The following is a 17,753-nucleotide window of genomic DNA, read 5'->3' as shown; positions in this document are numbered from 1 at the left end:
GGACAATGGCCATTTGGGAACTACTGTGCTGAAGATGTTATGAATGCTGGTTTCCAAAGCAGCCTTGATAGTTCTGAAACACTATGAAGCAAAAGGTCTCAATTCCCTCGTCAACATTGATCAGTAAATACAAGTCGTTTAAATGCAAATAGCCAAAAATTGTCCCACGCTGTTCAGGACTAGGCTGACTCTGACTCTACTAGGTCTCATTCCCTCAGGCTCTCCCTGAAGTCATATTAAATACATCAATTATCAAATTGTGAACAAGGCCACATCTGTACAATGGCAGAGAGTGATTGAAGGAAGGAGGGTCTTTCCATCCATGAATGGATGGACAGGGAATAATAACTATCACAGCAAAGAGTTTGACACGTGTTTCACTTGGACAGAGACTGCCCTTTGTAGGTTGTGTATACACCTTTGCCTTCTCCTTGCATAGCTCTTTTCCATGGTATGCACTGTTGAACTCAAAACGTGTGCTCGTATATTACAGTATTGAGTCGTCATGTGATTGGTGGCTTGGATCAAAGCAACTATGTATGAGAAGCATATGAGGATATGCATGGGAGCGAATAAGGAGTTGAGGGAAAATAAAGCAGAACTATTTAGCACTACAGCAAAGCTGTATCCAACCAGATTGGCAAAAAGGTTATAAGCTGGTTTTAAACTTAAAATAACACAACCTGTTTCTCCATTGATATAATTCAATTCTAATTCAGTTCCCATCCACTGTATGATTTAATGTTCTCTGTTAATGAGCAGTTTATTGTGACAAATTTAATTAATCCGGGCACTTTTAAAGCATCTTTAAATAGGAAAGGAGTCCACGAAGATAGCTGATTTGTCATTTTGCAGCACTATCTGCATGCTCCAGCATGGCAACAGTAGGTGGTAGGCACAACCCTCTAACCTGTTCAAATAGGTGCTCTCTGCTCACTGGTGACTTGGCGCTTACCTCTGGATAAACGTTGGTGTCCTGGTCCCATTTCAACAAGTTCATGTAGCCTTGATTCAGCACCACTATCGGGCTCACTGCTGCTGGACCATTGCCACGAGATGGTGAGACTGAATGGATAGTTTTTTCAATTGCTGCCTTCAGCCAGGCAGTTGTGTGCTCCAAACCATCTGAAAAAAATGAGATGAGGAAGAGGATAACAATGACAGCTCGATGTAGAAATTAATGAGACACTGATCCAGTTACAGACTCGTTTAACAACACAGACCCAAAAGGCAATTCTGAAGAAGAATCATATCAGATTCAAAACATTCGCTCAGTTTTCTCTCCACAGATACCACCAAACCTGCTGAGTTTGTCCAACACTTTGTTTTTATTTTATATCCAAAAGGTCCTTTATTTGATTCCTGGTCTGTGAAGTGATCTGCAAAGTTATATCAGTGATGTCCTTCAGGGATTGGATCAGGGCAGAGAGACAGAAATATATAACCCATTAATGTGGGTCTGGAGATATTTTCATTTGTTAGGTGGTGCCTGGAGGAATGTTGGAATTGAACTGAAAGATGTGAATCCTTAAAACAATTTTAGCCCAAAGGGGCAAGAACAATTTAAGCCCATATGAATTAACTATGATCAATTTAAATTGCGAAGCCTCAGCTCACACTCAGAGTTTTAATAACTTCCCTCGATACCGATATTTGAATTGTTTTAACATGCAAAGCTATAGATGGAGGCATAGCAAATTTAATAACTGCATTTTCTCAGTCTCTCCAAAGTTCTTACCATAAATTTATTTAACTCTGCATCATAGGAGGGAGGAATCAGTCTCGTGACAATATATGTAGCCACGTTGCAACTATGTTCAGAAATAATACATCAAAACATTTTTTTAACCCATCGCCTTTCCCCCTTGTGTGCACTTGTCCCTTCATTTTGAGAACAGTTCTCGGGGAACAATTTGCATTAATTCTCAGTGGTTCTTACAGTTTATCTTCTGTGACGATGGCTTTAAGAGGTGTATTTTGTCCTGTTTATTAAATGAAGAAAGGTTAAGATAAGAAGTAAAAATCAGTCTGCTTCAAAGCCTGTGAAGTAAACACCTTGTGAAGCCTTGGACATTTTTCCCATCTAAGATTGGAACAATAGAAGCAGCCTGAATGGGTGGGGTCAAGCTCCCATAGAACCAGGATTTTCAGTTTTAGTTTTTCAGTAGCTGTTGCTGGGGTCTTGAAGTCAGGTTTGGAAGCTGGAGTACATTCCTCCCTGTTACCGAGTTTTCTCTTGATATTTTTCCTTATTTACTGGAGAATTACCTGGGAGAGAATCTATTTTATGGAACTTGCTTTGCCAAGGGTGTGTTTAGGCAATATTATTATATTGGAACAGTTACTATTTAGTAATTAAATAATCCATTATCCTGTTAAGTTTTCTAATAGAGATGTTATTCCAGTTTCTTCTTTCTTTTGTTATATTTTAACTTTAGTGTATAAGTAAAGTGTGTTTTGCTTCAAATCTGGTATTTTGACCAATTGAATTGCAATGCCTGGCACTTACCTTTAAAAGAAGAAAAGTTTAGCATCTAGACCTTCTTCTGAGTATTTTGAGGGGGTTTAGTCCGATCCATTACACTTCTCACGAGGTCAGTGCCATAACAGGCTGAGCACTGACCCTTCCGGTGAGTTACTTACTGGGTTGTTTGTCAAGGAATGCCTGGAACTTGCTGCGCTCATACTGGATGGACTCTTGCTTTAGATGAGGCTTCAAAGCCTTCATGGTAAAGTTCGCCATGTCGATCTTCATCAGGTCAAGCACTCGGAAGATCTCTCTAACAGAAAGTCAAGTCAGACTGGATTACAGATTTCATTCCTCTCACCACAGAATAGGCTGTTTTGCTGATACGCTTAGTATGTAACTACACTCAATCGAAGCAGGGTTACTCACTGCAGAGAAGGCAAAGAAACTTGAGAAATGGCCCAGTAGATGATCACTCAAATTTATTTTAAAATGATCAGATCAAACAAAAGTGGGCGGCACGGTGGAACAGTGGTTAGCACTGTTGCCTCACAGCGCCAGAGATCTGGGTTCAATTCCCGCCTCAGGCGAATTTCTGTGTGGAGTTTGCACATTCTCCCCGTGTCTGCGTGGGTTTCCTCCGGGTGCTCCGGTTTCCTCCCACACTCCAAAGATGTGCAGGTCAGGTGAATTGGCCATGCTAAATTGCCCGTAGTGTTAGGTAAGGGGTAGATGTAGGGGTATGGGTGGGTTGCGCTTCGGCGGGTGCGGTGTGGACTTGTTGGGCCGAAGGGCCTGTTTCCACACTGTAAGTAATCTAATCTAATCTAAAAAAGAGATCATTGTCATTTATTTATGACGTTTTACGATTAACATTTAACAGACAACAACAGAATGAAGTGACAAGGTTCTGACCTAATCAATTGATAGATAGCTTGTATGGATATGAAATCAAACCTAGGGGGTAATAACCCCACAGGTTACTTGAGAAAGTGAATGACTATATAGCAAATGGATAATAGTCTTCATTTGCAGAGCTGGCCAAGTAGCAAATGTAACTGCAAACAGTACAATAATAAAAGCTGCAACTACAAAAAGGTGCAGCCCGTGTTTGAAGGCACAGCAAAAACATAGCACCACTATTTACTGGTGGGAGTACTCGAAGCAGGGACAGGAGTACGTTGGTCAGAAATCCAGGTCTCTCTGCTGCTGTTGCTTTTTGAGATTTAAAAATTTTTAATGTTCTATCCAATCCAACCGCACTTACATTTTGGGGGTAATGTGTCTGCTATTATTGCAGTGAATAAGAAATCAAGCTAATGAAACAAACTCACCAGGGAGATGGTGGAAAAAAAAACCCGATTCATTCAAATATGCATTACATTTCTTTCAACGTTAATAGTTTGAGAGCAGTCTATGAGCAATTTAATACACGAGTAATTTGTGATTTGTGGTAATTCTAGCATATGCTGAAGGAAGGGGATATTAGATCTACAAGTTCTGAAGCCTACTATGCTATGACTCTAACTTTAAGTCAATGTGCAACACAGAAACAGAACCTTCCATTCAACTCATCCATACCGAATAGATATCCGAACCTAAACTTGTCCCAATTGCCAACACCTGGCCCATATCCCTCCAAACCCTTCCTATTCATAAAGGGCATTTGGATGCCTTTTAAATGCTGTAATTGTACCAGCCTCCACCACTTCTTCTGGCAGCTTATTCCATACACGCACCATCCTCTGCGTGAAAAGTTGCCCCTTAGTCCCTTTTATATCTTTCTCCTCTCACTCTAACCTATGCCTTCTAGTTCTGGACTTGCCCACCCCTGGAAAAAGACTTTGTCTATTTATCCTATCCATTCCCCTCATGATTTTATAAACCTCTAAAAGGTCAGCCCTAGCTTATTCAGCTTCTCCCTATAGCTCAAATCCTCTAACCCCTGCAACATCCTTGTAAATCTTTCCTGAACTCTTTCAAGTTTCACAACATCCTTCCAATAGGAAGGAGACCATCTGCACACAATATTCCAAAAGGGGCCTAACGAATGTCCTGTACAGCCACAACATGACCTCCCAACTCCTATATTGAATGCTCTGTCCAAAGGAAAGCATACCAAATGCCTTCTTCATGATCCTGTGACTCTACTTTCAAGGAACTATGAACCTGCACTACAAGGTCTTTGTTCAGCAACACTCTAGGACCTTACCATGAAGTGTATAAGTCTTGTTCTGATTTGCTTTTCCAAAACGCAGCACCTCACATTTATCTAAATTAAACTCCATCTGCCACTCCTCAGCCCATTGGCCCATCTGATCAAGATCCCGTTGTACTGAGTCTTCACTGTCCACTACACCTTGCTGGTGTCATCTGCAAACTCACTAACTATACCTCTTATGTTCACATCCAAATCATTTATATAAGTGATGAAAAATAAAGAAATTGTAAACAATTAGTCAATAACTCTACTGTTGTAGCGCCACGCGATGGCCAGGATGGTATCTGACAGACTGAATCGCCCAGTTTCTTTCTTAAATCTTAGTAATAGTTGGAGCTTGAAGTTTCTTGAATCTTGCAATTCTTATGTTCCTAATGAAATTGACCTTTGGTATGTGGGAAAGTTCTGATTATTATGAACAAGTTGGTCAAACATTTATAGAAATAAACAACCTAACAAAAAGAAGCACTGATTTACAAAGGGAAATCAAACTTGATCAATTTAGCAGATTATTTGATAAAGTAACTGAAGATGAAGCAGTGAGGATAGCTGACGTAGTTTATTCAAGTGTTTTGTAATGGGTTACAGGAGTATTGTTTGCTCTGACTCTTGTATATAATAAGAACCTGCATTTATATAGCATCTTTAATGTAGAAAAGCAAATTTCATAGGAAGGTTAACAAACAAAACAGATCATTGAACTATGAGGAGATATTAGGGCAGGATTAAGGAGGTCCACTTTGAAGTGCAACTCTGAGAAGGCAGAAGGGGTGAGGAAGGATATTTATATTAAAAAATTTAGAGCTGAATGTATTGTGCATTCACAGATCATTCCCCAGTCCAAACATACCTGAAGAGAGAGACAATCTCTGTGAGGCCTTTCAGCTTCTTAATCTCTGTATCCCTGACTGGGGCACACAGGTTTGCCATCATGCCTACAATGAAGCCAGCCAGTCGCTGGATATCCAATGCATCATGCTTAGCTTGTTGCTCAATCAACTCCATATCCAGCACTTCATTGATCTGAGTCCTCAAACGGGTGTGACCAGGAAGCAGGAGAGATAACAGTGACTAAAAAAAAGAAAACCAAAGGAACAATGTTCACTTTAGACCAGCGCTTCTATTCCTCTCTGACATCTTTTGATAAACTCTCAAGATATGGAATTGTGGATCCAACCGTGTAGGTTATACACCTTTTTTGTAACTCAGCCTGACAAAGAACTGTGGGGTGGCCGCCTAACGAGGTGGTTTCAGCATTTCATGCTCCCAGAATCAGGTGTATGGTGTGCTTTAAAAGCAATGAAAATCAGTTTTATTCTACTCAAAAACCTGGGAACAGCAATATTCCATAGTGCACCACAGCATCCCTATCAGAAATAACAGGAGGGAAATGACTAAAACATGGAGTAGCCACTATTGGGTCGTACATTCTTGGCTTGCAAAATCATAGTCGGGAGAGAAAGCTGCAGAAGGTAAGGGTTACAGCTTTTATGATTCTAGGAAAGAATCTTTGAGTTGGAGATGGGACATTTATTGCTGTCCTGAAGAGGAGTTGAATAATTAGTCCTTTAGTTCAAAGTCTTTCAATTTTGCCATGATTCCATCCAACTACAGGCTGCCTTCTCTCAGCTACAGGTATTCATAAATATTGTACGGCTCAATGTTACACCTTCAAGTATCAAAGCATCCCAATCTGATAGGATTGCAACAAGACAGCCAGAAAAACAGGGGCTCAACCTTTACCAAGCAACTAAGACTATTCGGTCCATTGTGTCTGCTCCGCTATTCAATGAGGTAGTGGTTGGTCTGATCATCCTTAACTCCACTTTCCTCCTTTATCCACTGAATCCTGGATTCCATTACTGATTAAAAAAATCTCTCTCTGCTTTGAATACACTTAATGATCCAGCCTGTACAACTTTCGGCTGTGAAGAATTCCACTGATTCTGTTCCCAGAGAAAGAAGAAATTCCTCCTCCTCTGTCCTGATTAGGTAACCCTCTACTTTGAGATTATGCTGTCTGGATAGAGACACTCCCTCAAAGGCCTCTCCATATCTACCCTGATGATTCCATTAAGAATCTTGTTTGTTTCAATAAGGGCACCTCTTATTCTTATAAATTCCAATGAGCACAGGCCCAAACTACTCAACCTTGCCTTACAAGACAGTCCCTCCATACTCAGGATCAACCTATTGAACCTTCTCAGAACTCCTTCCAATGCCAATATATCTTTCCTTAGATAAGGGAACCAAAACTGTTCACAATTATCTATGTGTGGTCTAACTTGTGCCTTGTATTGTTTTAGCAAGACTTCCCTATTTTTAATATTGCATTCTGTTTGAAATAAAGGCCAACATTCCATTTGCCTTCCCTATTACCTGCTGATCTTTATGCTAACTCTTTGAGATTTATGCATGAGGACTCCAAAACCCCTCTGCAGCTTTCTGTAGTCATGCTCCACTTTAAAAAAAAATAGATCCTCTATTCTTCGTGCCAAAGTGCAAAACATCACATTTTCCCACGTTATATTCCACCTGCCAATTCTTGTCCACTTGCTTAACCAGTCGATATCTTTCTGCAGACGGTGTCATCCTCATCACTTGCCTTCTCACCTATAATTGAGTAATTTGCAAACCTGGTTATAATGCATTCACTTTTCTCATCCAGGTCTTTAATAAATATGGTGAATAATTGTGGCCCCAGCACTGGCCCCTGTGGCACTTTACTAGTTACAGGTTTCCAACCTAAAAATGCCCCCCTTATCCCAACTCTGTCTTCTGTTAGTAATCAATCCTCTCTCCATGCTAAAATACTACCTCCAACACCAGGGGCTCTTGCCTTAAGTGTTCTTATATCCTTAACAAATATCTTCTACAATTCCAAATATAATTATATCCACAGCTTCCCCTTTATCTATCCTGTGATCTCTCCTCAAATAATTCTAATCAATTTGTCAGACATGATTTCCTCTTAAATGAAACTACATTGACTTGATTTTATTATGTATTTTTAAATGTCCTGCTACTACATCCTCCATAATACTCACTAACATTTTCCCAATGACAGATGTTAAGCTGACTGCCTCATTTTTACATGTTTCTTGTCTCCTTCCCTTTTTGAGTAATAGTGTTACATTGGCAGTTTTCCAATCCTCTGGTACTTTGCCATAATCATAGGATTCTTGGATGATTAATGCCAGTGCACCCACTATCACTGTAACTACTACTTTTATTATCTTACGATGTATCCCATCGAGTCCTGAGGCTATCATTGGCCGCATCAGTTTCCCTAGTATTTTTTTTCCCTCTAGAGATAGTTGATTTATTTATTTCCTCTTACCTTTCTGCCCTTGATTATTTATCATTTTTGGATTGCTAATAATGTCTTCTACCTTGAAGACGGAAGCAAAGTATTTATTCAACTCCTCTGCCATTTCCTGCATCCACATTATTACTTCTCCAGCCTCATTGCCTTTGGGGTCTGCATCCACTTTGGCCTCTCTCTTCCTTTCTATATATTTACAGAAGCTCTTTCTCTCCATTTTGAAATTACTTGCAATTTTAACCCAAAGTTGAATTTCCTCACTCTTTACTGTTTTTTGGGAGATCTTTTGTTGATTTTCAAAAAAACATTTACCCCAATTTTCTGGTTTACCATTAATCTTTGCCTCTGACCCTTACAGTCCAACTCTGGGTATCACTATCCAAATAGCTACTGAGTAAGCTGCCAAATCCTTTTTCTTTGTAAATCTGTATTTCTCCTTTCCCAAACCACTAGCCTCCCCAATTACTTTAAAGCTCTCGCTACGTCCCTAGGATACTGGTCCCAGCATGGCTCAAGGGAAGCCCATCCCTTCTACCAGAGTACTGGTACCAGTGTGCCATGAACTGAAACCCATTCCAAATACACTACTCTTAGAGCTACACATTTAGCTTCTTCATTTTCTTTAGCCTCTGCCAGTTTGCCATTGGCTCAAGTAATTATACAGAGATTGTACTTTGGAGGTTCTGTATTTACTTTATCTCTTAACTGTTCAGTTTTGTTTCAGCAGAACCTCTTTTTAGAGTCCTATCAACATCATTGGCACAAACATGAATGATGACAACAGGATCGCTCCCCGCCTCATTCCAAGTTGCTCTTCAGTCCGGAGATGTCCTTAACCTTGGCACTGGGCAAGCATCACGACCATTGGAACTTTCACTCATGGCTGTAGAGAAGAGAGTGTGTCCACCACAGTTATAATCTTATTGCCTCCCTGGTTTGAATGACTCACGTTACAAGATTTATGATGTGCAAGTCAGAGCAAAAATTCTGACTGATGATTTTTACATAATTGTGTCACGTCCCTGGGTGCTCCTTTTATTTTTAAATAATTAAAGTCTTCAAAGTTTGTGAGAATTAAAGTCTGGATGAAAAGAATTTAGTCCAAGTCCGTTAAATGTCCCGTCGTGAGCTGTGCTGATTGCGTTATCTGTTTCATAGAATGTAGGTACTGCTGGCTAGGCCAGAGTTTAATGCTCATCACTAACTGTCCTTAAGAAGCTGGTGGTGGTTTACCTACTTAAACTGCTGTCATCCATCTAGTGCAGGTATATCCAGGATTTTGGACTCACTGACAATGAAGGAATGGACACAAAATTCCAAATCAGGATGATGCATGGTTTGGAGGGCAACATTGGTGGTATTTCAATTTTTCAGCTGCCCTAACCTTTGGGTTAGCAAAAGTCATTGGTTTGGAAGTGCATTTGTAGATGGTACCCATTGTGAGAGATGGAGGGAATGTTTATTTAAGATAGTGAATCCAATGCCAATTAAATGCATTACAGTAGGTTCTGCTCTAACACGTGTCTTTTCAACACAAATTGGCTTTGATGTGAATGAAGGATTTAGACCGCTATTTGTGGAATGCGAGCATTCCTTACCTATATTGGCTATAAACCGATTAGTTTAAATGACGTGGCTATTGCGCGGTGTTCTCGTGACACAAGATCGCATGAGAACAAAACTATTGCGTTACATCAGAACCGACTGTACTTTATCTTGAAAGACGTTGAGCTCAGAGTGTTGTTGGAGCAGCCCCTTTCCAGGCAGGTGGAGAGTATTTCATCATACTCTTGATTTGTGCCTTGTAGATGGTGAACCGGCTTTAAGGAAACAGGTGGTGAGGAACGCACCTCAGAATTCCTAACCTCTTTCCCCACAATTTTTACATCACTTTTCCAATCCCAGGATATTGATAGTGGGGATAGTGTTCTGATGAAGAGTTATTGGTCATAAACCTTAACTCTGCTTTCTTCCCACAGATGCAGACAGACCTGCTCATTTTCACCAGCAATTTCTGTTCATGTTATTGCCTGATATTTGAGAGATGTATTATTATCATCATTTTTATAAATCAACAGCTGAAAAGGAGAAGACTTCAAAAATACATCTGAAACTTTTATTCCTTGTAGTTTATGTTCAATTCTCTTTGAACTCTGCTAGATTTATGTAGTTATTTATTGTGGGCTATTGTATAGCATAGCTGCCATTTCTGAATGGATGCTCAAGGGAGTGCTAATATTAGCTTGAGCCCTAACTGGTAGATTCTGTTAAGAGCAGAAAAAATATCATGTAGTTGCTTAGGTAGGAAATACCTAGAAAACACCATTTGCAAACTATGCTGGACCATTCATATTTCAAGTTTGTCAAGGCTGAGAGATTTTCCAGCTTTTAATTGAATTTGGCGTAGTTATCATTTCAGTTTTTAGTATTTCTCCCTCATTTCACCATTCCCCTCTCAAGTCCTTCACAGATTTCTTTCCAAAGACTGGACTCTATCCTTTTCCAGGCTTATTTCCTCAGCACACATCATAGGCCTGATAGTTTGGTGGGGGAGGATTGTCCACTGCCTTGCTGGAAGATGGACGATTGGCTGTTTGTCCTGCAGTTCAGCCAAAAGGTCTGAAAACTCAGCTGCTGCCACTTACTGGGCATATCCCCAGACTCCTACGCAGATCAGCACATCTGCAGCTGAAATTCAGACTTCTGCAGGGTGTACAGTCAATTTAGTGGATTCTGAAATTTCCTAATTGCCAAGTCATGAGCAATTTTCCAAATATTTTATCACCCAAGTGCAAGGGTAAATATGGATTTGACAGTTTTACCGCTAATGTCGCCAATTTGGCATAACTCTGAAGGGTTTATGAAAGTTGCTGTATAGTTCAGGCTGATTGATTGAACAGAGGAACAGTGAATTTGAAGGTTGCTTCAGTGTTGTAAACAGTTGCCTTAAAGTTTCAGTGTTAAATTCCATCCTGTCTTATTCAAGGAGAAGAATTGAAATCTGGGCCAATTAACACAGCAGAGGTTCAGTTTGGTACAGTCCAGCCTGAACTGGATTTCAGTCCATCTCCAGCACTTACCTCTTTAACTTCCTGGAGCAGCTTTATGGCCTGGGTGTACTGCGGTGGTTTCTCGTTTAATTGTGCCTGCAAGCTATCCCAGAAGGCTTTGTGCACAATCTCCTTTACTTTCCTTTCCAAACTGAAAGAAATATACAAATGTTTATTGAGAACTTCTGCAACTACATCCCCCCAATAAAAAATTCCAAAGGAGATGGCATATCATAGAACCTTAGAATGATACAACGGAAAGAAGCTACTGCAGTTTCTTTGGTGTGGGAGTACCGACGTTGCCATTAGGGAGGAAGAAGATTGTGAAATTTGACTCAGGAGGAAAGGTGATATATTTTGAAGTCAGGATGTTGTATGACTTAGAGGTGGTGGAGGTCATGGGCTTGAAAGATGGTGTTGAAGGTGCCTTGGCATGTTATTGCAGTACCTCTCTGAGAGGATACACACTGTTGCCATAGCGACCTAATGCAGGAAGGAGTGACTGTTGTAGGTGGTGCATGGGATGCCATTCAAGTGGGCTGCTCTGTCCTGGATGGGTGTTGACCATCCAGAGGATTGACATAGATGCACTCATCCAGGCAAGTGGAGAGTATTCCATCACACTCCTGACACGTGCCGTGTAGATGGTGGACAGGCTTTGGGGAGTCTCAGAGTGAAGACTCCCTCCTAGGCTAGGTTTTAAAAGGGTACCATTGGATGGAAAGTCAGTCAATTCCACCTCAGTAACGGAGGCCCCAAGTATCCACAGGTTATTAATGACCACAATCAGTTCATACTCCTTTAAGGAAGGCTGTCTAATCTGGCATGAAGAACAACTGGCCAGTAGGGAAGGCTGGCCATGTGGAAGGGAGCATGGTATTAAGAGGAGTTTGAGTGAAGTTCACCAGGACAGGTGGCCATCGGGTTTGGTTTTATGGATGAGTTGGCTTATCTTTCAGTGAGGGAGGTGGTACCTTTCCCACAGAGTGTCATGTGGGGTAACTGCCAGGTACAATGTGTCATTGGTACTGGCCACTAAAGTTGGTAGTAAGGTATTTCCTGACCCACCAATGATAAAATGCCTTCTTTGAAGATGGCAGAGGGAATTACAAAGGCTCTGAACAAAACACGGGAATGTTGATTTGGGGAAGGTTTTGCAAAGATTCTCAGTCATTAGTACATCACATGTATTATACTACTCCTATCCTGATAAACCAACTTATTCTCTGTTTAACTGTGAAAAGTGTGAGCAGGTTAACAGTCATCCGTCACATAATAAAAAAGTGCAAATGTGCAGCTTCCAAGCTGTTACATGTTGTCTAACACACAGGGCAAAGGAAGTTACAGAGAGAAAATACTGACATTGCACAGAGAAACTCTACGGCAACAGATCTTATTTTAAGCACAGTTTGTGCAGTTTGGTTAACCAATCGACAGATAAACTTACCCGGTGTTTACTTTGCATCAGTTGGGTCTGTAGCCTTAAAGGGATTTTGCTTTTTAATAGAGTCATAGAAATGTACAGCACGAAACAGACCGTTTGGTCCAACCCGTCCAGGCCGGCCAGATATCCCAACCCAATCTAGTCCCACCTACCAGCACCCGGTCCATATCCGTCCAAACCCTTCCTATTTATGTACCCATCCAGATGCCTTTTAAATGTTGCAATTGTACCAGCCTCCACCACTTCCTCTGGCAGCTCATTCCATACATGTACCACCCTCTGCGTGAAAAGGTTGTCCCTGAGGTCTTTTATATCTTGCCCCTCTCACTCTAAACCTACGCCCTCTAGTTCTGCACTCTCCCACCCCAGGGAAAAGACCCTGTCTATTTACCCTATCCACACCTCTCATGATTCTATAAGCCTCTAAGGTCACCCCCTCAGCCTCCAACACTCCAGAGAAAAATAGCCCCAGCCTGTTCAACCTCTCCCTATAGCTCAAAGCTTCCAACCCTGGCAACATTCTTTTAAATCTTTTCTGAACCCTTTCAAGTTGCATAACATCCTTCTGATAGGAAGGAGACCGGAATTGCATGCAATATTCCAAAAAAGTGGCCTAACAAATGTCTTAAGTTGCAGAATAATAGATTTAAGTAAAAACTAGCAAATTGCCTTGACAGTAATTACTCCCAAGGCTCTAAACAGCAGGCATACGACAGCTGAGACTGGTGCCACCTTCAAATTCCAAACACTTGCATACTCAAACTGAGTTGTCAACTTGTAATCGATAAAGGGATGAAGTCCATCCAACTTCAACTCTAGGGGGCTCTGAGGCTGACCAAACTATCCTGTCAAGTGGCAAGACGGTGCCATGGTGGTAAAATCTCTTAACATCTCATGGCAGCTGATGAAATTTCAATCTGAGATTAAAAGCTGATGTCAGTACTGGGAAACACTAACTACCTTCAATTGGCTCACTAATATCCTTAAGAGATAGAAATCTGTTGGCCTTACATAGTCTGGCCTAGTCATGACTCCAGCCCAACAGCAATGTGGTTAACTGTCCTCTGACATGATCTAGCAAGCTTTCAAGGGCAAATAGGAATAGGCAGTAAATGCTGATCCCATCATTCCCTGAAAAAATAGGGGAAAAAAATGTTGAAGTCAGCCAACTGAAGTTTAACCTGGATCAAACAAAACCTTTGGTCAGAAACTTGCAGATTCATCAAGGATGCAGGAGTAATTTAATTGATAAAGTCAACTCATTAATTTAGACCTTTACCTGTTTTTAGGAGATTCCATCTTCTGAATCTGGAAGTTGCTGTTTATGACAATTTCATGTGCAATGGCCATGTTGGACACATCTCGTGCGGTTTCCAAAACTTCCGTCATGGATACTAGTCTTGGAGGACTGGCTGTAGAAAGGACATAATGCAGACAGCATTTCTTTACTTTCAACATTACTGTGATACAAGTCCCTAGATCTACAATCAAGTGACCAGGATGTATATGTCTATAATGTTAGAACAAAATAGAGGTAGCTTCAAATTAATAATGCTATAAACCAATGGTCTAAGGTTTAACCCTCCAATCACCACATTATTTCTTCTGCTGTGAATGTGCTTTCACAGCTGTACCTTTGATCCTGTTTTACACCAAGAAAACCTTCATGTCTCCCATTATAGTCATTCCTCTTGTACAAGCCCCTTCTTTACTAAAGTTTAAAACATGCAGATATAGGCATGTCAGTCATAAAATGTATGTGGATTGTGCCTTTAACATAGTTAACCATCCTGAGGTGCTTCATAGCAGTTTTATTGAACAAGATTTGATACTGAGCTACATGAGGTGATATAGGGCTAAAGAAAGAAAGTTTGCTTAAAGAAATTTTAAAGTATGATGTGAGATAAAGATATATTGTGGTTTCAGGAGGGAATTCTAAAGCTGGAGGGGCCTTTACAGTGGGAAGTGTAGCCACCAGTGGAACAGCAATTAAAATTACAGATTTTAAAATCATAAAAACCAAATTCTAGGAATACAGATATCTCAAAAGATTGTAAAGTTAAAGGAGACTGAAGACGTGCTGAAGAGAGAGAGGCCATAGGGGAATTTGACAAGAAGAACGAATGTTTTGAACTTGGAGCACTGCTAAAATGGGAGCAAGTGTAGCTCAGTATTTACAGGGATGATGGACAAACAACTGTTGGTGTGAATCAAAGTACGGGCAACAGAACTTTGGATGGCCTCGAGTTTCCGGTGTATATCACATGGGATGCTGGTCAGAATAGTATTAAAATAACCAAGTCCAATGGTAACAGAGGCATAGTTGAATCATTCATCATTTCTGGCTTGATAGTAACAAGCCCCACCACCATCTATCAAAACAGGCAGTAATTCTAATGGACAAAGATAAACTATAGCCTTTCTTCATTACCAAAGCCTCCTTAAAAATCTTCTCCCACTGCTGCTTTTATCTCCAGTAAAAATGTGAGGAGAACATGGACTGACCAGATCAAAGACAAGTTGTCCTCTTACCACAACTACTTCCTTCCTTCCATCCTGTCCAGCATGCCATATTCTCCTCTCTCCCTCACTCCATTCATGGAGTCCTCCCTTGTGTAGCCCTATAACATCCCCTTCTCTCCATTACACCAACCTCACATTCTCTATGAGACTCACCTCCTGCTTTCCTGATTCATAGTAAATAACTTAATGACCACCTCACTTCCTTTCTTCACCCCCCCACCATGCGGATGTTGAGAGTGATTTCCTCTCTAAGTGTCAGACCTTTGGTTTCGTCACTTTTGTTCATCAAAAACTCCACAATTGATGCCTCTGTCCTTCCAAACACTTCTCCATTTCCAGCCTCACTTTCTGTTGTATGCAGGGATGGTTCTGAAGGGGTTAATACTCATGTTAGTTTAGTTCCCCTGATTCCACTGATGTCAAACACAGTCTGTGGTGGAGACAAGGAGTTGTACCTTAGCTTATGGTCAGTTAGCTGGACGGTTGGTTTGAGAAAATGTGATGCTAACAGCGTGGGTTCAATCCCTGCACTACCGGAGGTTACCATGAAGGACTCTGTCTCACCCTCTCCCCTTGCCTGAGGCACAGTGGCCTTCAAATTAAACGAACACCAGTCGTCATCTACAGAGAGTGCAGCCCTGTGGTCTGGTAGGACAATGGTGACTTGACTGGTCTTAATGATGTTGAAGTATCTAATTGTAAAGCAGTAGACACCACCATCCTTGCTGTCAAGAGAGGTGCGAGTTACACCTGGAACATAATCAATCCAGTGTCCTTATCATGCTAAACCCAAAGTTATCGACAGCATACAGACAACAGAATTAGTACAAGATCACAATGACACTAACTTGCTCACTAATTTCAGCAAAGTAAATGGTATGCAAAAATACATGGAGCTCTCATTATCCATCCAGAGCACCCAATAAGACATTGTACATGGGCAGGGAATGAGACCATGTGCAGTAAATGTAATAATTTACAGATTAGATTCATAAATTAAAATAATTTTAAAGCATTTGTTGGGACAATTAACTGATCAGATTTCATTGTACAATTAGAAGAATATTCAAATTGCCACACAATCATAAACATTTATAAGGAGGAGATTTTTTTCTCAGTGTTCTATCATTTTAGGTTTTACGCTATAAGCAAAACAAAAATACTTAAAGTAGGCACGACAAACAAGTCATCCTTTTCAGTGATTAATGGTGCTGGAAGAGCACAGCAGTTCAGGCAGCATCCAACGAGCAGCAAAATCAACGTTTTGGGCAAAAGCCCTTCATCAGGAATAAAGGCAGTGAGCCTGAAGCGTGGAGATATAAGCTAGAGGAGGGTGGGGGTGGGGAGAAAGTAGCATAGAGTACAATGGGTGAGTGGGGGAGGGGATGAAGGTGATAGGTCAGGGAGGAGGGTAGAGTGGATAGGTGGAAAAGAAGACAGGCAGGTAGGACAAGTCATGGGGACAGTGCTGAGCTGGAAGTTTGGAACTAGGGTGAGGTGGGGAAGGGGAAATGAGGGAACTGTTGAAGTCCACATTGATGAGCGAGTTTGTTTCAGGACATGGTTGAAGAGCTCCTCCTATCACCTTCATCCCCTCCCCCACTCACCTATTGTACTCCATGCTACTTTCTCCCCACCCCCACCCTTCTCTAGCTTATCTCTCCACGCTTCAGGCTCTCTGCCTTTATTCCTGATTAAGGGCTTTTGCCCGAAACGTCGATTTTGCTGCTCCTCGGATGCTGCCTGAACTGCTGTGCCCTTCCAGCACCACTAATCCAGAATCTGGTTTCCAGCATCTGCAGTCATTGTTTTTACCTATCTTTTTCAATGATATCACCAAAGAACCAAAACCTCTCAGTAATGAAAGGTATTGAAGCAGTAGAAGACTGAAAGCAGCATTCCTAATTCATGATAACATTGTAGAGCGTGCCTGTGAATTGGGATTCTTTGTCAAATGTTTACTTCCAGGCTGCCACTATGCTACTACGGTCAGTGTGGAGAAAACCAGTAAATGTACAGGTAAAAGCTCCTGTTTGTTGACTTTATTTGGAATTCAGATGGACAATGCCTATTTTGAGCAACGAGCAAGAGGCCCCTGGTCTCCATTCCAACAGAGCATACTGCATCTATTTATTTGCTTCACATTTCAAAACAGCTAGGAGTTTCTCATAACTGGGGGCAAATATCATGCACGTTCCTTGCTTTGACTAATGAATAGGTGGGTCTCTTAAGTTGACATAATTAGAAAGTAACTTTATTTTGAACGTGTTAAAGCTTTCACATCAATTCACTATACCAGGTAATGATAACATAAGCATTCCCTTAACCTCTGAACAGAAATGGTATTAAATTGAAATGCTATAATCTGTAAGCATACCCTTCATTTGCTCTGGGTGTCTAGACAGTGGCTGTCTAGAAATATACAGCTGCATGTGATTGTAATCGTGGACACTACACTCAGCTGCTTTGAGTCCAATTACCACAGCTTTTGTCTTCAAGCTATGAGACATCTAAAGGCATCTTGCACAATTTCTCTTGTGCAGAATGAATGAAACCTATAACAAAGATCTCCACTGCCTGATCCATTGTCATTCTGACTGGCATCACTGTTCCTTGGCACTTCCTGTTGGAGAATCAGTTTATTCATGGGTATGAGAGCAATGGGAAGGCCAACCACAGATGTGTCTCAGTTGGCTCTCTGCACTTGGAATTAACACAAATAG

At 41.0% G+C, this 17,753-nt stretch overlaps 1 protein-coding gene across 4 annotated transcripts in view; it reads right to left on the bottom strand.

Annotated features, from left to right (window-relative positions):
- Positions 1 to 17,753, bottom strand: part of LOC140467164 (T-complex protein 11-like protein 1) — a 57,528-nt gene that overhangs the window by 21,204 nt on the left and 18,571 nt on the right. For all 4 annotated transcript variants that reach the window (XM_072563297.1, XM_072563300.1, XM_072563298.1 and 1 more), the window contains 5 exons: positions 13,787 to 13,919; positions 11,094 to 11,214; positions 5,539 to 5,759; positions 2,644 to 2,780; positions 956 to 1,125 (listed from right to left, as the gene is read on the bottom strand). In XM_072563297.1, coding sequence (XP_072419398.1) covers positions 956 to 1,125; positions 2,644 to 2,780; positions 5,539 to 5,759; positions 11,094 to 11,214; positions 13,787 to 13,919 — 782 coding nt within the window. The remainder of the gene's footprint in view (positions 1 to 955; positions 1,126 to 2,643; positions 2,781 to 5,538; positions 5,760 to 11,093; positions 11,215 to 13,786; positions 13,920 to 17,753) is intronic.

The sequence above is a fragment of the Chiloscyllium punctatum genome, chromosome 45 (assembly GCF_047496795.1).
Source record: "Chiloscyllium punctatum isolate Juve2018m chromosome 45, sChiPun1.3, whole genome shotgun sequence".
NCBI lineage: Eukaryota > Metazoa > Chordata > Chondrichthyes > Orectolobiformes > Hemiscylliidae > Chiloscyllium > Chiloscyllium punctatum.
This window is presented reverse-complemented; position numbering and strand designations above follow the sequence as displayed.